The sequence below is a fragment of the Cebus imitator genome, unplaced genomic scaffold, assembly GCF_001604975.1.
Source record: "Cebus imitator isolate Cc_AM_T3 unplaced genomic scaffold, Cebus_imitator-1.0 Scaffold318, whole genome shotgun sequence".
NCBI lineage: Eukaryota > Metazoa > Chordata > Mammalia > Primates > Cebidae > Cebus > Cebus imitator.
The window spans coordinates 240,578-260,044 of NW_016107633.1; the positions used below are offsets into that span (position 1 = coordinate 240,578).

At 54.2% G+C, this 19,467-nt stretch overlaps 1 protein-coding gene across 12 annotated transcripts; it reads left to right on the top strand.

Moving 5' to 3' along the window:
• Positions 1–991: 991 nt before the first annotated feature.
• On the top strand, positions 992–18,673 carry DMKN (dermokine). 12 transcript variants are annotated; one of them, XM_037729818.1, is made up of 19 exons: positions 992–1,594; positions 1,849–2,049; positions 2,163–2,219; positions 2,791–2,841; positions 3,010–3,252; positions 4,417–4,485; positions 4,685–4,735; positions 6,649–6,684; positions 7,652–7,705; positions 9,078–9,137; positions 9,278–9,325; positions 9,499–9,546; positions 12,328–12,384; positions 12,720–12,767; positions 14,632–14,679; positions 15,207–15,278; positions 16,555–16,578; positions 16,689–16,736; positions 18,354–18,670. In XM_037729818.1, exons 1-18 carry the CDS (start codon positions 1,169–1,171, stop codon positions 16,734–16,736), a joined length of 1,641 nt encoding a protein of 546 aa, XP_037585746.1. In that variant the 5' UTR covers positions 992–1,168; the 3' UTR covers positions 18,354–18,670. The 12 variants fall into 12 exon arrangements, with proteins under 12 accessions (XP_037585746.1, XP_017359608.1, XP_037585743.1 ...); XM_017504119.2 differs by lacking the exon at positions 9,078–9,137 and adding an exon at positions 14,793–14,834 and having other exon boundaries at positions 993–1,594; XM_037729815.1 differs by lacking the exons at positions 9,078–9,137; positions 16,555–16,578; positions 16,689–16,736 and adding an exon at positions 14,793–14,834 and having other exon boundaries at positions 993–1,594; positions 3,010–3,105; positions 3,208–3,252; positions 18,354–18,673.
• Positions 18,674–19,467: the final 794 nt, after the last annotated feature.

Here is a 19,467-nt window from a genome sequence, read left to right on the forward strand (position 1 = left end):
CAGGTTCAGTATCCCGAGCTGGGACTGGGGAGAGGGCTGTGGGCTCATGGATGGATGGCTCCTGGCCTTGTGCTACCATCTCCTCTCTGGCCAGTGCTGCCCTGACCCTGGGGACCCTGAAGGATGGGTGGGATGAGCTGGCGCGGTCCTGCCCCTCATAGGCGCTCGCACTCACACGTGCCCCTCCAGGGCCGGGTAAACAGGATAGGCACCTGGGTCAGCGGCTCCCTCCCTTGGCCTTCCCTCCCACTTGTTCCCTGGGGGTGGCTGGCGCGCCCGGCCGCCCTGCTCCGCGCCCAGCTTTCTCAGCTGGGAGCAGCCTGAACGCTGAGACACCCTGCTGACCACTCAAAGGGCTACAGCCACCTCCTTTCCCGACACCGAGGGTCTCCCCGGGGGCTCTCCCCAGAACTTCAGAAGCTGCCACGCAGCTCCGTGGCTGCCAGTCTCTCTCTGCGGGCTGGAAGGTGTGGAGGATTGCGAAGGCCGTCACCTGTAGGTGGAATGCGGGAGGGGAGAGGGAGAGGAGAGGCTGAGGTCTGAAACCGAGGAAGGTCGCGGATGGGTGGGCGATGCCAGTGACTCTGGTGCCCCTGAGCCAGGCTGGCTGAGCCTGGGTGGGTCATGTCCCTGGGGCTTCCCTGTCCTTACTCCCCTGGTGGGGTCCTGCCAGCAACTCCTCTCTTCTAAGCCTGCACCCACCCCACTGCCTCCAGGAGCCTCGGACAACCTGTCTCCTTGTTGCCCCTGTTCCCACCCAGCGCCCCAATGCCTGGGGTTGGGAAATGGGAGCGCTTTTGCATCACCTTGTCTGTTTTTCCCTCCTCCCTCATGCAGCTCACTCTCTGTTTCGACAGAGACTCTCAGACTCACAATTACAGCTCATTACCCTATCGGTAGCTGGGCCCTGAGTCACGGTGGGGAGGGACCTGGGATTGCCCAGCCCTGTCCCCTTCTGCCAACCTAGCTTATAAGGAGTAGTGACAGGGAGGGGCACTCTGGAAAGGCTGGGGAGTTGGGGACAGGAGAGAGAAGGCTACAGACCCAGAGGGAGGGAGGACAAGGAGTCGGACGGAGGAGAGAGGAGGCACACAGACACAGAGCAAGGGCGGCCAGGAGGAGACCCTGGTGGGAGGAAGACACTGGAGAGAGAGGGGGCTGGGCAGAGATGAAGTTCCAGGGGTCCCTGGCCTGCCTCCTGCTGGCCCTCTGCCTGGGCAGTGGGGAGGCTGGCCCCCTGCAGAGCGGAGGGGAAGACACTGTGGCAAATGTTGGGGAAGCCATTGGACATGGCATGGGAGATGCCCTGAGCCAAGGGGTTGGACAGGCCATTGGCAAAGGGGCCGGAGAGGCAGCCAGCTCTGGAGTCAGTGAGGCCCTTGGCCAAGGGACCAGAGAAGCCATCAGCACTGGAGTCAGGCAGATTCCCGGCTCTGGTGCAGCAGATGCTTTGGGCAACAGGGTGGGGGAAGCAGCACACGCCCTGGGAAACACTGGGCATGAAATTGGCAGACAGGCTGAGGATATCATTCGACACGGAGCAGATGCCGTCCGCGGCTCCTGGCAGGGGGTGCCTGGCCACAACGGTGCTTGGGTGAGTGGCTGTGAGGCCGGGTGTGGAAATGGGAGGCTGTGGGCCACTGGGGTGAAATTTGTGGGAAACGGTTGAAAGGACGGATGAGTCTCTTACTTGCAACCCTCTGGAGCAGCTTCTGTGTTCTGGCCCCTCCTCTGCCACCCTGGAGTCCCTCTGCCTGTCTCTCTCCTCATCTCTCTACAGTTTGCTCTGGCTCTTCTCTATCAAGGTCAGAGATGGCCCCACTAAGTGCAGGTATGTTGTCCTTGCAGGAAACTTCTGGAGGCCATGGCATCTTTGGCTCTCAAGGTGGCCTTGGAAGCCAGGGCCAGGGCAATTCTGGAGGTCTGGGGACTCCATGGGGCCAGGGATACCCCGGAAGCTCAACAGGCAGCTTTGGAACCAATCCTCAGGGAGCCTCCTGGGTTCAAGGAGGCAATGGAGGGCCACCAAACTTTGGGACCAACACTCAGGTAAAGCCACCCCCTGGCCCTGCAACCTGCCACTCCCCTCCCTCCAAGCCCACACCCTCCTCAAGCCTCCCTGGTCTTTCTGGATTCTACACTCAGTCTCACCCTCTCTGCAGGGAGCTGTGGCCCAGCCTGGCTACGGTTCAGTGAGAGGCGGCAACCCGAATTCAGGGGTAAGAAAGAAGAAGGGGCTGGGGATGAACAAAGAGGCCGCTGGGTATGGGCTACAGAGAGCTAGGGAAAGACAAAGAGGAAAGCAAGGTGGGAGGTGGAGGGATTCCGGTGGGAGGAAGAGATGGGGCCAGGTGAAGTGGCTCACGCTTATAATCCCAGCACTTTGGGAGGCCGAGGCATGGATCACTTGAGGTCAGGAGTTCGAGACCAGCCTGGCCAACATGGTGAAACCCCATTTCTACTAAAAATACAAAAATTAGTGGGGTGTGGTGGCACAGGCGCCTGTAATCCCAGCTACTGGGGAGGCTGAAGTAGGAGAGTCACTTGAAACTGGGAGATGGAGTTTGCACTGTACTCTAGCCTGGGCAACAGAGTGATACTCTGTGTCAAAAAAAAAAAAAAAAAGAAGAAGAGATGGGCCTGGGGAAGAGGCAGGGAGATGGGAAGGGGTGGCTGGAGAAACAGGCATTTAGGAGAAAGGAAGCGAAGCCCTAAAGAATGGGAGAGGCCTGGCCTATGTCCACGGCCGAGATCAGCGTCTCCAAACTCACGGGCCCCTTCCCTCCGCAGTGCACTAACCCCCCACCATCTGGCTCGGGTGGAGGCTCCAGCAACTCTGGGGTGAGTGGAGAGGGGCAATGGGGGCGTTCTGCATGGGGAGAAAATGCACAAGCTCTGCTCCTCTTAGACTGGGCACCATAGAATATGGCCTGGGTAGAGAGGGAGGGAGTAGGGGCCCGTCTTGGTGCTCTATCTTGAATCCTGGCCTGTTCCCTTCCTGCCCCTCAGGGAGGCAGCAGCTCAGAGTCGGGCGGCAGTGGCAGTGGCAGCAATGGTGGCAGCAATGGTGGCAGCAGTGGCAACGGCAGTGGCAGCAACAGTGGTGGCAGCAGTGGCAACGGCAGTGGCAGCAACAGTGGTGGCAGCAGTGGCAACGGCAGTGGCAGCAACAGTGGTGGCAGCAGAGGTGGCAACGGCAGTGGCAGCAACAGTGGTGGCAGCAGAGGTGACAGCGGCAGTGAGTCCTCCTGGGTGAGTTTGGCACCTCTGTGGAAGGCTGAGATGGGGTCAGGCCCTAGTGGTCCCTGCCAGGAGAGGGCTCCAGCTTTCTCTGAAAGGTGCCACTGCCCTGGGGTGTGAGTCCTCCCTGGCAGTCGTCACCCTGGGGCTCCCGTTGGCCTCCTGTTCCCCCCCCATGCTGTGTCCCAGACACACGCACTATCATTTCCGCCAGAACCACTCCGAGGTTTCTGACTCTGTATCCCTATTTTCCACTCTGTGATGGTGGGGACATTATCCCGCCTGTCTAGGCTCTTGCAGTCAAGTCCACTTGGCAAGTCTCAGGAGAGCTTGGGGTGGCAGAGAAGAGAGGGGGGCACAGAAGAATATGACACTTGTCCGGGAAGCTCCCAGGAGCATGGGGGCAGGACTGTGCCCACGGAGACAGACCTACGAAAGCTGACAGAGTGACCGTGCAGACAACGTTCATACATGGGGCTCCTGCATGCTGGGTGTGAGGGCAAGAAGGGGCACCGTGACCCCGCAGCTACCACCCCAGGGCCCCAGGCTGCACAGATCTAGAGACGGCCGTCCCTCCAGCCTCTTGCCCAATGGCCTGTCCAACCCCTTGGCCGATGGCATCTCCCATCCCGTGTCTTGGAGTCGAGCTGGAGAGGGAGCCACATCTGGCATCCTCGGGGATCTGGGAAAGGTATCAGACAGGAGAAGGTGCGTGGGCACAGGAAGCTGAATAACACCAGCTGCTCTCATGCCCTGCTCCCTGCCCGACCCTCTCTCCCATCTGGGGCAGTTCTGGGAATGGTGACCAAGGCAGCTCCGGCAGCTCCCAGGTGAGGGCTCTCGAGTCCCTTGCGCTTGCTGCCTCCTAGTGGCAGGATCGCTGCTCCTGCGCCGCCGGGCTCCAGGGGCTCCCATCCCTGGCCTGCGGTGGGCAGCGGCTCAGGTCCCCCAAATCATTGCATATTTCCCAATACCCTCGGCCACATCTGGCCTTCTCCATGCTCAGCATAACTTCCTGCAGCGACCAACAGGCTAAAGAGGGGGAAGGTCTGGAGGTTGGAAAGAGGGCTGGAATGGGATCGCGGTTCCAACAGATGTGTAACACCGCTGGGAAGAATGACTGGGACCCCTCTAGGTCCTTTAGGGCAGCGTTGGAACTCTCGCTTTCCCCTGCAGGGATCCAGTTCCGGCTCCTCCTCCGGCAACCACGGTGGGAGCGGCGGAGGAAATGGACGCACCCCCGGGGTGAGTGGCTGGCGCGAATCTCCCACCGACTGTGGGAAGAAAAAGGGGAGCAGCTGGGGTCTCTTGCAGGATCCGGGAGCCCAGGCTCCGCGGAGGTGGAAAGGAAGCGGCTCACCCCAGGGTTAAAATGCTGCCATCTGGGGCTGGGACTGATCCGGGAGGGGACTAAGGGCAAGTCTCCCCTTTCTCTCCCCGGCAGTGTGAAAACCCAGAGAATGAAGCCCGCGGGACCGGGGGATCTGGGGTTCAGGTGAGAGCAAAGTCGCTTGGGGACTGCAGTTTCTGTCTAGGACTGTGCCTGCTCCTCCTAACTCAACTCTGCTTAACCCCCTCCTGCCTTGTCTGCCGGGAATGGACAATTTAGGTAGAAGAAACCAAAATGCACTCCAAAAAATGCTAACAAACTCCAAAGTACTAATTCATTGCAAATCTTGCTGTGATAGCCCTCACCTTATACCACAGATGGGGCTGGGAGAAATCCCGTGTAAACTGGTCCTTTTGGAAAGAACATACCCCCAGTGATTCTGGAAATGTGGGCTTTAGGTCAGCACCCGCGGTGCTGAGAGTTAGTGTCACTGAGGTCTTGTGAAAGCGCAGGTGGCTCTAACAGGGCTGGATGGGGCTGAGCGCAGCGTTGCCAACCGGCTCCCGGGTGAGGAGTTGGTAGGAAAGGGCCCATGTGGCCAGAAGCAAGGCCAGCCTGGAGGCGCTGCGGCTGAGTGGAGACAGCTCTCTTTAGATCATCTGAGAGGGATACTGATCTTTTATGGGAACAAACTGGGATTTAAAAAAATTTCTCCCCAGCCGGGCGCAGTGGCTCACACCTGTAATCCCAGCACTCTGGGAGGCTGAGGCAGGCGGATCACTAGGTCAGAAGTTAGAAACCAGCCTGGCCAATATGGGGAAACCCTGTCTGTACCAAAAATACAAAAATTAGCCAGGCATGGTGGTGCTCGCCTGTAGTCCCAGCTACTCTGGAGGCTAAGGCAGGAGAATTGCTTGAACTCAAGAGGCAGAAGTTGCAGTGAGCCGAGATCACGCCATTGCACTCCAGCCCGAACAACAGAGTGAGACTCTGTCTCAAAAAAAACAAACAAACAAAAAAAACAACTTCCCATTTGTAACCATCTTTCTAGTATTTCTTTTCCTTCTCCTTCTTTTTTCTTTTTGAGCCAAAGTCTCGCTCTGTTGCCCAGGCTGGAGTGCAGTGGTGAGATATTGGCTCACTGCAACCTCCACTTCCCGGTTCAAGCGATTCTCTTGCCTCAGCCTCCGATTAGCTGGGATTGCAGGTGCCCGCCATGTCCAGCTAATTTTTTTTGTATTTTTAGTAAAGATGGGGCTTCACCCTGTTGGCCAGGCTGGTCTCAAACTCCTGACTTCAGGTGATCTGTGTGCCTCGGCCTCCCAAAGTGCTGGGATTACAGGTGGGAGCCACTGCACCCGATCTTTTCTACTTTTTTTTTTTTTTTAATATACCACAGTCTTAAGTATATAAGTAGTCCAAAACACAGCCAACTTTTCCTCTCTGGTTTTTGCTGTTGGTGTACCAATTTAAGGTTTTTATTTTCTTCTAGCACTATGCATACTCCTGTAATTTCATTTTCTCAATTTAACTGGGATGCATCTGGACCTGATTTTCCTGTACACTGTCTAGTCCCACCCCTCCATCTAACCAGACTTACCCTACACTTTGTATCGGAGCCATGTGCTTCTTTATGAGGGGAAAACTGGTTAAAAACAGAGAGGAGGAAACTAACAAGGTAGAACTAAAATTTCCCCCAAAAATACTTCACTGATATTTCCAGTCCCATGTATTCAATCACTTCCATCACTGATTTAAAATACCTCTTGTAAATACCTTAATATTTTGGAGAGCTTCTGGGAATTCTGTTGGACAGGGACCACACTGCTTTATTTATGGTAGCTTTAGAGTATGTTACTAACTGCCTCTTATCTTCACTTACTGTTTATCTTTTCCAGTGTTTTCTTATCTATTCTTAGACCTTCATCCTCCCAAAAGAATTTCAGTGTTCAGACAAGTTCCAAAGGAGAGTGTCATTATGATTGTTAGAGGAATTATATTAAATCAATACATTTATTTTTGAGGGTGGCCCCAGGATCTTAAAACAGGGGTCTGAGTTTCACTGTCTCACCCTGCAGGACTACAGAGGACAGGGAGTTTCCAGCAACATGAGGGTAAGAGGATGGTGGACCTGGGGGTAAAGATTAATGTGGGTAGTAAGTGGGCTAGAGGTCGGTTCTCCAGGAGCAATACTGGCAGACAGGTGGTCCCACACCCCTGCCAAGTCCACATGAGAGCTCTGGGAATGAGGAAGTACTGATGGGTCTGGAATTCGCCATGTATCACAGCAGATAAAGCAGGACTCTAGAGGAGCCCACCTCTCCCTTAAGAGAGGACCAGCTTGGCCGAGCACGGTGGCTCACGCCTGTAATCCCAGCACTGTGAGAGGCTGAGGTGGGCAGATCACAAGGTCAGGAGATGGAGACCATCCTGGCCAACATGGTGAAACCCTATCTCTACTAAAAATACAAAAAATTAGCCAGATGTGGTGCGCAGGTAGTCCCAACTACTGGGGAGGCTGAGGCAGTAGAATTGCTTGAACCTGGGAGGCTGAGGGTGCAATGAGCTGACATCACGTCATTACACTCCAGCCTGGGTGACAAAGCGAGACTCCGTCTCAAGAAAAAAAGAAAAAGAGGGGACCAGCCAGTCTACTCTTCGCAGCCTCAGCCCCCACTGTCTCTCCAGCTAGCATCACCTTTTCTTACTAATGCAAATCAGCCCAGATGGGGTCCTTCAGTTTCAATCAATTTAGGGAAACAGCCTGGCTCACTCCAGCTCCAAAGCCAGGAGAGAATTCAGATGCTTTCCTGGCAAAGTCCTCCCTGATGGATTTTGGGTGGCTTGCAGAAATGAACATAAACAGAGATGGTGATGTTATCTATGGACATCGTAAGTGAGCAGCCACTCAATCCACAGGAGCTCGAAATGAGTCGTGGGGCAGATGGAGCTTCCTCTGTCATGCTCATGTCTCAGTCCCCCGATTCAGGAATCCCTCACGGACACCCTGCTTCCCTGCCCTCTCATCCCCCCACCCCGCCTGCCTCCCCGTTGACTCCTCTCCATTTTCTGTCTTCCTAGGAAATAAGCAAAGAGGACAATCGTGTCCTTGGAGGCTACCGAGACAATAATCAGGTGAGCCTAGGGGCAGGCAGGGTTGGCGTTAGGAGAAGAGATGGTGGAGCGTGCCAAGAGCCTGGGAAAAGAAACAGAAACGTCAGTTTCTTTTGCAAGCTACTCTGACTCTGTGTCCAGTGACCATCCGGAGACCAAAACAAGGGTCTGGGATCCCCAGGTCCCTCTTCGGTTCCTTCATCCCCTCCTTCCTTTTGATTTGGATCAGAGCCATGTTACTTTTGAAAGGGGGAAAAAAAACCAGATACAAGTAACAGAAGAATGGTCAAGGGGATATTAAAAAAAAAAAAAAACCCACCATACTTAGGGAGGCAGTGTTGAGAAGCAGAAAGTCACTGACCTGTGAGGTAGAAGATGGGGTTTCAAAAGCCAGCTCTGGCCAGGTACCGGCACACCTGTAATCCCAGCACTTTGGGAGGCTGAGACGGGAGGATCACTTGAGCCCAGGAGTTTGAGACCAGCCTGAGCAACATAGCAAGACCCTGTCTCTACTTTTACAAAGAAAATAATAGGCTGGGCAGGGTGGCTTACGCCTGTAATCCCAGCACTTTGGGAGGCCAAGACGGGTAGATCACCTGGGATCAGGAGTTCGAAACCAGCCTGGCCAACATGGCAAAATCCCATCTCTACTAAAAATACAAAATTATCCAGGCATGGTGGCTCATGCCTGTAATCCCGGCTACTTAGGAGGCTGAGGCATGAGAATCGCTTGGACCTGGGAGGCGGAGGTTGCAGTAAACTGAGATCGTGCCACTGTACTCCAGCCTGGGCAACAAGAGCAAAACTCCATCTCAAAACAAACAAAAAAAGCAAAACAAAACACCAAAAAAAGAGAAAAGAATACAAAATTTAAAATCTATATTAAAAACACCACCAGCTGTATCATGCCATCTGTGTATCTTCAGGCAAGTCGGCTAACCTCTCTGAGCCTGAGCTTCCTCTGGTAAAATGAGGACAGTGAAGTCTGGCACACACACCGTTCAGTTACCGTACAGCTTTCTGTGTCATCACCAGACCAAGATCCTGCTGAGTCTAGACTCTGGAGATAGATGCTGGATAAGGCACGGTGCTTGGCATGCTGTTAGCTAACCGCATGACTCGTGGTGTTTCGGGGACAGAACAGGGCAGAGGCAAGAGTCTGATTATTGAGATTCAGGGAACTGGGTGGGGTTCCATGGGAGCAAGTCATTCCAGGAAGGCTTTCCCAGGTGGACTTTTAGGTCCTGTGGAAGGAAGAGAAGGTGGCTTTACACAGACGAGGACAGGAAGCCTGGATCGAGGTGGGGATGAGCCAGTCCGGGGCAGGCTGCCAGGTGGCAGGCATGCTAGGACGCATAAGCCTTGGACATCAGTCCCCCTTTTCCCCACCCAGGGGCAAGGGTCCAGATGGGGCAGTGGAGGAGGTGACGCTGTCGGTGGAGTCAATACTGTGGTGAGTGGAGGTGACACTCCACCTTGGGCTGGGACCATGGTGCCACGCAATCCTCGCCTCCCCTCCTGCCACTCAGACCCCCCACCTCCGGCTCACAAAGTGGGTTCTTCATCTCATCCCATTTCTCCTTGGTTCCTTAGAACTCGGAGACGTCTCCTGGGCTGTTTAACTTCGACACTTTCTGGAAGGTGAGTTCTGTGAGCAGGCCCCATTCACTCGCGTTTGGAAAACCAACCCCTGCCCTCGGCCCCACAGGCGGAGGTCCTCTTTCTAAGCCGACAGTCAGCAGCGGCCGTTGACATCTCTCGGCCAGTCACCTTATGACTCAACTCAGCCATTCTTCTTTTTGTTTCCTCTGCAGAATTTTAAATCCAAGCTGGGTTTCATTAACTGGGATGCCATAAACAAGGTAAGGGCTGGAGGGCCGTCTGATCCGTCTTCGCTGGAGAGGGGTATAGAGAGGAAAGCGAAACCTCTGCTCGGTGAGCTGGAGAAACAGCTGGCCACTAAGGAAGCATTTAGGCCAGTGCTGAACAGAAAAACTAAACCAACTGGGGGTGGGAGCGAGGACAGTGGAGACTTGTAAACCGGGGAGAATCTGGGGCAGCTGGTATCCAGGCTGAGCGGAGGGGATGGGCTTCTTTGCTGCTTCAACCTACAGACCTGAGCAGGTTCCAAAACTCAGTTTCCCCTTAGAGACTAGGACGGTTAAGGGGAGACTAGATTGACTTCTAGAGGGTACACGGAATGAGGATTAGGCAGAGCTAAGCGACCCTGAGAGGATGGGCACCCAGAGAAAGGAACCAGCGCAGGCCGAGAGCCTCAGGGGTGACAGGCGTTAGTCTCTCCTGCACAAACACAAACACAGCGGGGGTGCAGAACCCCTTCCTCCTTCCTCCCTGCCCACCCTTCCTTCTTGCAGGGGAATCTCTGGCCAGGCTGCTTTGATACCAGAATAGCAGAGGTACCTCTAGAGTAGAGGGGGCTGGACTGGAAGGGAGGGGAGGAAGGAGGGACGACAGCCCATGCAGACACACCCCCGGCAGAAGCTGCAACTGGTGATTGGAGGAAGGGTTTTGAGCCACTCTTTTTTATTTTCAAGGATATGAATTAGTCACCAAAGTTTGAAAATGGAGAGACTTCGCATAATGATTTGGATTTCTGGTTTCTTTCAAAAACTTTGGCCACACTGGGTCCCGTTTCCATGGGGCGGGGTTAGGTTAGGGCTGAGAAACAGCTGCTGCTTGGCCCAGGGAGGGGTGTTGGGGATGGGGAGGGTCATTCTGTAGTGGCCAGACTGTCCCTACCTGTCACAGTCATTTTAGCCACCCGGCTGGCCCTTGTGAGCAGTGGAGTTTCTAGCCTTTAAGGTAAAATAAAGATGACTGGGCTCAGGAAAATTTAAGCCTGACTTTTCAGGAATGAGGATGGGGAGACAGGAGAGTGCAGATATTCCCACCCAGCTACAATGGATTTGTGTTCTGTTTCCTTTTTTTCTTTCTGAGACCGAGTCTTGCTCTGTCGCCCAGGCTGGAGTGCAGTGGCACGATCTCAGCTCACTGTAACCTTCGCCTCCCGAGTTCAAACTGATATTCCTGCCTCAGCCTCTTGAGTAGCTGGGATTACAGGCGCATGCCACCATGCCTGGCTAATTTTTGTATTTTTAGTAGAGAGAAGGTTTCACTATGTTGGCCAGGCTGGTCTTGAACTCCTGACCTCCAGTGATCTGCCCGCCTTGGCTTCCCAATGTGCTGGGATTACAGGCGTGAGCCACTGCATCCGGCCTATTTCATAGAGAACAGTTTCTGGTAGGAGCAAGACTCTTTCTTGGGTCACAGGGAACTTGGGGTGTGATGGGAGAACCGGGGCACATACAGACACTTCCTAGTGAGGCACGACAGCCAGCCTGATGTGTTGCCCATCTAAGGTGGTGGTCGAGGGACTGATCACAGTGAGGCAGCATCCGTCTGGGCCAGCTCCTCGAGGGGCAGATCTAGAAAGTGGGGCATGGCAGAAGTGGGCAGGTGAGAGAATGGAGCCCTGTCCTTCACAGTGGGGTGAGGGAGCTGAGGACTTCAGCCAGAGTGAGAAGGGAGCAGAGCGGAATGCAGTGTAACGTTCGTGACGAGGCAGCGACTTCTCAAGCCCAAGCCAGGATATCTGGGTTTGTTTGGTAGCAGTGGTGGGCAAAAAGGTCCCTGTAGATTTCTGGAGCAGGGGTCTCTTCTACCCTTGCGTTGACTCACGATACCCTGGAATTCCTATTCTTCAAGCTCCCTCTTAGAACCTATTTCTGGTTGGGCATGGTGGTTCACACTTGTAATCCCAGCACTTTGGAGGCCGAGGCAGGTGGATCACTTGAGGTCGGGAGTCTGAAACCAGACTGGCTAACGTGGCAAAACTCCATCTCTTCTAAAAGTACAAAAATTAGCCAGACACCTGTAGTCCCAGCTACTTGGGAGGCTGAGGCAGGAGAATCGCTTGAAGCCAGGAGGTGGAGGTTGTAGTGAGCCAAGATCGTGCCACTGCACTCCAGCCTGGGTAACAGAGATTCCATCTTGAAAAACAAACAACCCCCCAAAAAACAAACAAACAAAAAGAACCTATTTCTTTGCCCAGGACCAGAGAAGTGCTCGCATCCCATGACCTCCAGACAAGGAGCCACAGATGGATGGGAGTCCCCCGCTCCCTCCTTAAAACACCACCCTCCCACCACTGATCTCAGCCCTTGCCCTTGAAATAAACCTCAGCTGTCCCACACTCCTGGTCTCTGCTCCTTTCTTACGCCTCCGCTGTTGTCCGGGTAGTGTGGAAGGGGTGGCTGCAGCCCCACAGCTTTGGGAAATGGGCTGCAGGGCCCTGGCAGGTGGAAAGGGGATGCTCTGGGGCAGGTCCTAGTCTTGAGACTTTGCTAGAATTAGGTTCTGCCAGAGGCTGGAGGACCTGGGACAGAGAACACTGTGTGCTCTGGGACAGGAAGAGCTGGTTAGTGTCTCCAGGGGTCTAGCTCCTCTCTCTCCCTGTATTACCAAAAATGGTTTTCTGGTGTCCCTAAAGACTCCCAGCTCCCCCCTCTCCACAACCTTAGTCACAATGACATTCTGAAGGCTGAGAAAGGGCAGTAGCAGGAGGAGGGGTGGGTGAGCAGCCCAGGCTCTCTGCTAACCCGCTCCCTGCCTTTCATCCACAGAACCAAGTCCCCCCGCCCAGCACCCGGGCCCTCCTCTACTTCAGCCGACTCTGGGAGGTAGGAGAATTCTTGCTGTTGGAAGAACTGGGGGCCTGGCCTTCCCAACTCTCCCCAAGCCTCCCCCAAGGCAGCCGCCCTCTGCTTCAAACACCTGTCTCAAAATTCCCCCTTTTCAGTTTTGAGACAGCTCATCCAAATCTCACCGCCCGAATCTTATCACCAATGCCATCTTAAATGCTGCCACCCTCAATCTCCCACACGCTCGCCTTCCTCCAACCCCAAACCACACCCAGAAGCTCCTACCAGAGAGCTGGAAACTCCCCCAGTTTGCTTGAAGGACCACCCCGTGAGTTCTGTCTCCCCTGCTGACTCCGCTCTCCTTCTCCCTGCAGGATTTCAAACACAAAACTCCTTTCCTCAACTGGAAAGCAATTACTGAGGTAAGGGGGACAGGACCTCTCAGCTCTGGGACACAGGGTTTGGGGCCCTGGGCGAGCGGCTGACCCAGGCGTCTGTCCCAGTTTCTTCCCCTCCCTTCCCACTTTCCCAGGCTTTGTGCAATCGCGAGTGGGGGCGGGGTGAGAGAGAGAAGCCGTGAGTCACTGAGGAGCAGGGTGGGAGGCCCTCTCTAGGAATAAAAGCTGAGGCCCAGGGCTGGGCTGCCACAGGCACATGAACATGAAGCTGGCCACTGCCTCTGCTCTGCTCCTGCTCCTGCTGGGCCTGGCCTGGGCCCAGGGAAACCACGGCTGGGTGGGTACTGCAGGGTGTGCAGGTGCGGGGAGACCGCCTGGTGGGGAAGAAGGGGCCTAGGCTGGGGCACAGGGAGGACAGCCGAGGGGGAATGGGAGGGTGGCATGCAGGGGTCAGGTCCCTGTCTAGTGGAGGGAGCTGCCAAGGATCTGCAGACCTGGGTCAGGGAGGATGAGCAGGCCCTCTGGGCTGTGCCAAAGACCACACTTGAATTCTGCATGGCCAGTGGCCTTTGAGGAACGGGACCCGGGCACTGAGGCAAGGGCTGCCGGCTCCCACGTCTACATGTGCCAAGTGCACGAGGCTGGACAGGTGGGGCCCTGCGAAGCGGGAGGTCGAGGTGCTCCAGCTGAGTGCGACTGTGCATGCCTGTGTGAACAGGGTGGCATGGTGTCCGATGTTTCCAGAAGAACCAGAATGCTGATCTCTAATTGTTTGTAAATAATTTAATTTGTTTTTTTTTGAGATGGAGTCTCACTCTGTCACCCAGGCTGGAGTGCAGTGGCGCGATCTCGGCTCACTGCAACTGCTACCTCCTGGGTTCAAGCAATTCTCTGCCTCAGCCTCCCAAGTAGCTGAGACGACAGGTGCCCACCACCATAGCTGGCTAATTTTTTTTTTTTTTTTTTAGTAGAGATGGGGTTTCACCATCTTAGCCAGGCTGGTCTTGAACTCCCGATCTCATGATCCACCTGCCTCAGCCTCCCAAAGTGCTGGGATTATAGGCATGAGTCACTGCGCCCAGCCCTAATTGAATTTTTAAAAATGCGGACCAAGCAAAAAATATCTGGAGTCCCATGGTCAACCAGTTTTTGACATCAGTGTTTGGGCTTGCAGTGGGGTTTAGGTTCAAGGTCAGGTATGGACAAGGCAGAGTTAATGCTGAAGTCAGGACCTCACTGTCGTGTGTGTGTGTGTGTGTGTGTGTGTGTGTGTGTGTGGTGGGCAGGGGGAGGGTCCAAGTGCAGAAGCTCAACTTCTTTCCAACACTAGAGTTTCTCCTCCTGTGCTGGGGCCGGGGGTCCCCGGTGCATCTGCATTGTCTTAAGTTGCTTCAGCTGTTTTCTTGTATTTCTCATTTGGCTTCCTGCAGCCTAGAGCTAACCTAAGCACACAGCTTCTGCAGATAACGACCCCTCCTTCAAGCACCCTGTGGGGCACAGTGTCTGTGTGCAGGGACTAAAAGCCTGCGGGGTAGCAGCAGGGCTTGGTGTACACAGAGGCGAGCTGGGCTGCGGTGCCTGGGTCTGCCCCAGAGGAGCCGGAGTGGCTGCAGCTCAGCTGCTGTTCTAGCTCAGTCTCAGGCTGAAGCTGCCAGCTCTCCTGGTCCATGGGTGGGGAAGGTATTGCCAAACCTGGTTCTCTCCCTGGCTCCCAATGCTGAGTGTGGAACTTCTATCTATCTGGGCCATCGGCTTCTCCAGGCTCACTGCCTTCTTTGTAGGTAGCATGTGGGAAGGGGGGGTGGTGAGAGAGAAGCTGGGGCTCCAGACGCCCGGCAAGGCCTGCATGACTGCGGAGGCACCAACCGTGGCCCCTTCTCCCTTTCAGGGTGTGGATGCGACATCACTGCAGAAGCGTTCAGGCAGCGCCGATCAGGTGAGTCTCTGTCCTTAGGTTCCCCTGCAGGGCCCTTGGTCCCCCTTGGCCTTGCTCCCGGGTCTGGGCAATCTGAAATTCTCTTTCGCTCCCCCATTCAATGGCTTTCTCAGCCAGGTGTAGGATGGCAGGAGGTGGCAGCTGTAACTTCCAAGGTGAGACATCTACCATGGACCTGTTGGGTTAGGTCTGGGCGCTGGTCTCCTACCCTCACCTCCCAAGTAACACTTGAGGAGTTGGGAGAGGACAGAGGAGGAGGAGGAGGAGGAGGAGGAGGAGGAGGAGGAGGAGGAGGCGGCGGCGGCGGCAGTGGCGGCCGCCATTTGGGCTAGGACAGTAAAGGCAGGTGAAGGTGGGGGCCCCGGCTGGCTAGAGGATATTCTATAAATGAAAACACGTGATACAAGCAGGGGAGAAGGCAGGCATTTTAAGAAAGGTCTAGTCCAGGCAGGAAGGTGAGGTGTTTGTTCCAGAGCAAAATGGCCTTCGTCCGTCTGTTCTAAGTCTCCCATCCACTTCTTCCACAGAACAACAATTATAACCAGAATGCCTATCCCACTGCCTATGGTGGGCAGTACTCAGTCAAGACCCCTGCTAAGGTGAGACCTGCAACTGCCCTGTCTTCCCACTGGGGACTCTGGATGGGGGAGAGGGAGGGCAGCTTTCACTTCCGGGGTCCTCTTGGTTGGTTGCCTGAGGCTGGATCCCACTCTCTTTGAGTCCAGGCCTCCCCTCGATTTGCAAGGGAGACTGGGGATCCCTGAGACAGTTTGGAAGTGGAGGGCAGGAAGGCTCAATGCTCCTCACACCCACCCAGTCAGAAAAGCTTAAAAGGGAGCAGCAACAACAGAGAAAACGAACCAATACCCTCTCCAAGAAGAATACAGGCTCTAGAAAACCACGACACCTGCAAAACACACGAGCAGCTCTCCTTCACAGGTTCCCTCTCTGTGGACCTTTTTTTGGGGAAGATGGACTGGAGGGCGAGGAAAGTAGACTAGTGCTTAGGGGAGGCCGGCCTGGGAATGCCTGGTTGGTGGGGAAATGAATGCTTTATTCCACAAAGGAAATGAAAGGAGGCCAAGGCGGGCGGATCACCTGAGGTCGGGAGTTCGAGATGAGCCTGACCAACATGGTGAAACTCCGTTTCTATTAAAAAAAAAAAATTAGCCGGGCGTGGGGGCAGGCACCTATAATCCCAGCTACTCAGGAGGCTAAGGCAGGAGAATCATTTGAACCTGGGAGGTGGAGGTTGCGGTGAGCCGAGACCATGCCGTTACACTCTAGCCTGGGCGACAAGAGCAAACTCCGTCTTAAACAAACAAACAAAATGCATGAGAATTTGGTTTCATTCAGTTGCAAAGAAGGCAATCTCGTAACAACAGTAAATGAATATACTGAGCACAAATTAGGCTGGCAAAGCAACAGCAGGCTGCCTATCCATCTCTCAGACAGTAAAGCCCCTGCCCTTGGGGACAGGACCTGCCAGAGAGACCTGAAACTACAGGCCGATAAGAGGAGGGGATGTGCAGCTCGTACCGCCTGTGGCTTCCACTCTGCCAGCCTATCTGTGGCCAGCTTATCTCTACCCACCTGGCAGGCCAAAGGGAGACCTACCCTCTTTTGACCCCCTTGGTCAGTACGTGCCCAGGAACCACGTTCAATATCATCTTGGATCCAGTGCATTCAGGATGATAAACCTGCTGTGAAACTAACTCCACAGGCTGAATGTGCACAGTCAGACTGGAAAACCTTTGTGATAGCCCTGGTATGAGCCTGCCCTTGCCACAGGGCCCTTTGTGAGCCTGGAGGCCATGCCAGGGTACAGGGAGGCCATGAGCCCCACATCACTTTCCTTTGATCTTGTTTTTGCAGGGGGGAGTCCCGCCTTCTTCCTCAGTGAGTATGGGGGCCTGATCTTAATCTGGCTGGAGAGAGAAGGGGCCTGAGGCTGGCGGGTGTGGAAGGGACCCTGGGATGGCCACTCGGACTTCCCGTTTTTCCTGCAGGCTTCCCGGGTGCAACCTGGCTTGCTGCAGTGGCTAAAGTTTTGGTAGGTGAGTGTCAGAGCGAGCCACACCAGGCTACATCCTGGGAACAGGGGCACAGTCACCCCGGTGGTGGGCCAGGATGGTGGCGTATCCTCAGATCTCAGTGGGCAGCGACAGGAAGTCAGGTTTGCTCTGGGTAGATGCTCTAAAGGTGTTAAGGAAGAGGGGACCTCACTGTGGGGTGTGGAGAAAGACCCATAATAAAATGATCTAGGTCTGAGTGCCCTGGCTCATGCCTGTAATGCCTGTGCTTTGGGAGGTTCGGGTGGGAGGATCACTTGAGGCTGGGAGTTAGAGACCAGCCTGGGCAATACGGCAAGACCCCTGTGTCTAAAAAAACAAACAGGCTGGGCACAGTGGCTCACGCCTGTAATCCCAGCACTTTGGGGGGCCGAGGCAAGCAGATCACCTGAGGTCGAGAGTTCAAGACCAGCCTGACCAACATGGAGAAACCCCCTCTCTACTAAAAAAAAAAAAAAAAAAAAAAAAAAAATATATATATATATATATATACACATACACAAAAATTACCTGGGCATGGTGGCGCATATCTGTAATCCCAGCTACCTGTGAAGCTGAGGTAAGAGGATCGCTTGAACCCAGGAGGCGGAGGTTGCCGTGAGCTGACATCATGCCGTTGGACTCCAACCTGGGCAACAGGAGTGAAACTCCATCACAAACCAAACCAAACCAGACCATTCCAGCTTGGGAAACATGGCAAAACCCCATGTCTACTAAAAACACAAAAAATTAGCCAGGCAGGGTCGTGCATGACTGTAATCCCAGCTACTCTGGAGGCTGATGTGGGAGAATCACCTGAGCTTGGGAGGTTGAGGCTGCAGTGAACTGCGATCATGCCACTGCACTCCAGCCTGGGCAATCAGAATGAGACCTTGTCTCAAAACAATCAAACAAAAAACATCAGCCAGGCATGGTGGTACATGCCTGTAGTCCCAGCTACTTGGGAGGCTGAGGCAGGAAGATTGCTTGAGCCCAGGAGTTCGAAGCTGCAGTAAGCTATGATCACACCACTGCACTCCAGTCTCAGCAACAGAGCCCGACCCTGTCAAGAAAGAAAGAAAGGAAAGAAAGGACAGAAGAAAAGAGAGAAAGAAAGAAAAAGGAAGGAAGGAAGGAAAAGAAAGAAAAGAAAGAAAGGAAGGAAGGAAAGAAAAGAGAGAAAGAAACAAAGGAAGAAAGAAAGAAAAGAAGGGAAAAAAGAAGGAAAGAAAGTGACAAAGAAAGGAAGGAAAGGCAGAAAGAAAGAAAGGACATGACCTTCAGATATCACCCTAAGCTGGGGTCACATAGGCACAGCTCTGAGTGGGAGAAGCTGGTGTTCTAGACCGGGATAGAGGTGTTACGGGGGAATCTTAGAGAGAGGCGCCTCCTGGTGGAAAGGTTCAGAGCCCAGATGCAGTGAGGCTGCCTGGGCGAGAGGTGACAGCTTAGCTCGGCAGAACCACAAGCTTTGTTTTAGGTGGAGCAAAAGTGAGGGGCACCACAGGTGAACAGGTAAGACAGCAAAAGAATGGTGGGCGCCCAGATGCTGGGTGAAAAGATGCCCCATTTCCGCAGCCTTAGGAGTGGCCACTTGCTACCATCTGATTTTCTTTCTTCTAGACAATTTCTTCCAACCACTACCAAGGCCCTGAAAAGCACTGGTCATCAGGGAACTCCTCCCCTTGGCCCCCAGCCTGTGCCAGCCCTGGCTCGGCTGCTGCACACCCCCCTTTCCCAGGCTGGGGACCCGGCTTGTCTCTCCTGTTTCCTACCATTGCACGGTGGTGCTTCAGTGACTGCCAGCCTCGTCGGCTACACCAGCCGCTTTCTCTACTTGCTCCATTTTGTGACCTGAAGGCACTGTGACAGGTTTCCAGGAAGGAGGAACTTCCGACTTTTGAGTTTCTCTGTGGAAATAAAACATGAATCTTGTTTCCTTATGACTTTCTCAAATTTTATTCTTTAATGGTTACGTTGATGGGTCAGGGAGGCTGGAAGAGCAATTCAGGGGCAGCTAATCTGCCTTCTGCCTGAAACAGATAAAGCACAGCTGGCCGGGCCAAGCAGCCCGCACCGTGCCTCAGTTTCCTCATCTGTAGAAAAAAAGCCTTGCCCAACCTACATCTGAATACCACTTTTTTTTTTTTTTTTTGAGACTGAGTCTCACTCTGTCACCCAGGGTGGAGTGCAGTGGCACAATCTTGGCTCACTGCAACCTCCGCCTCCTGGGTTCAAGCAATTCTCCTGCCTCAGCCTCATGAGGAGCTAGGATTACACATGTGCACTACCATGCCTGGCTAATTTTTGTATCTTTAGTACGAAGGGGTTTCACCATGTTGGCCAGTGTGTTCTCGAGCTCCTGACCTCAGGTGATCCACCCACCTCAGCTTCCCAAAGTTGTTGGGATTACAGGTGTGAGCCCCTGTGCCCAGCTTGAATACAATTATTTTATTTTATTTTTAAAGATGGGGTTTCACCATGTTGGCCAGGCTGGTCTTGAACTCCTGACCTCAGGTGATCCACCCATCTCGGCCTCCCAAAGTGCTAGGATTACAGGCGTGAGCCACCGAGCCTGGCAATACAATTCTTTTTGCATTTGAAGTAGTCACAGGTGTTTTGGTGGCCTGATAAGGCGACAGTGGAACTGTTCAAGTCAGGACGCAGGAGGAACGATGTTATTCAAAGCAGGAGGTCAGTCCCAGAAGGTCAGGGAGGGGGCAAGAAACCGGAGCAA

Bases quoted from the DNA above. Each gene is read 5' to 3' on its own strand.
- DMKN (XM_037729812.1), top strand. From the start codon at position 1,169: ATGAAGTTCCAGGGGTCCCTGGCCTGCCTCCTGCTGGCCCTCTGCCTG. The intron at 1,595-1,848 runs GTGAGTGGCTGT...TTGTCCTTGCAG, and splicing joins CTGGCCACAACGGTGCTTGG to GAAACTTCTGGAGGCCATGG. The intron at 6,685-7,651 runs GTAAGAGGATGG...CTGTCTTCCTAG, and splicing joins GAGTTTCCAGCAACATGAGG to GAAATAAGCAAAGAGGACAA.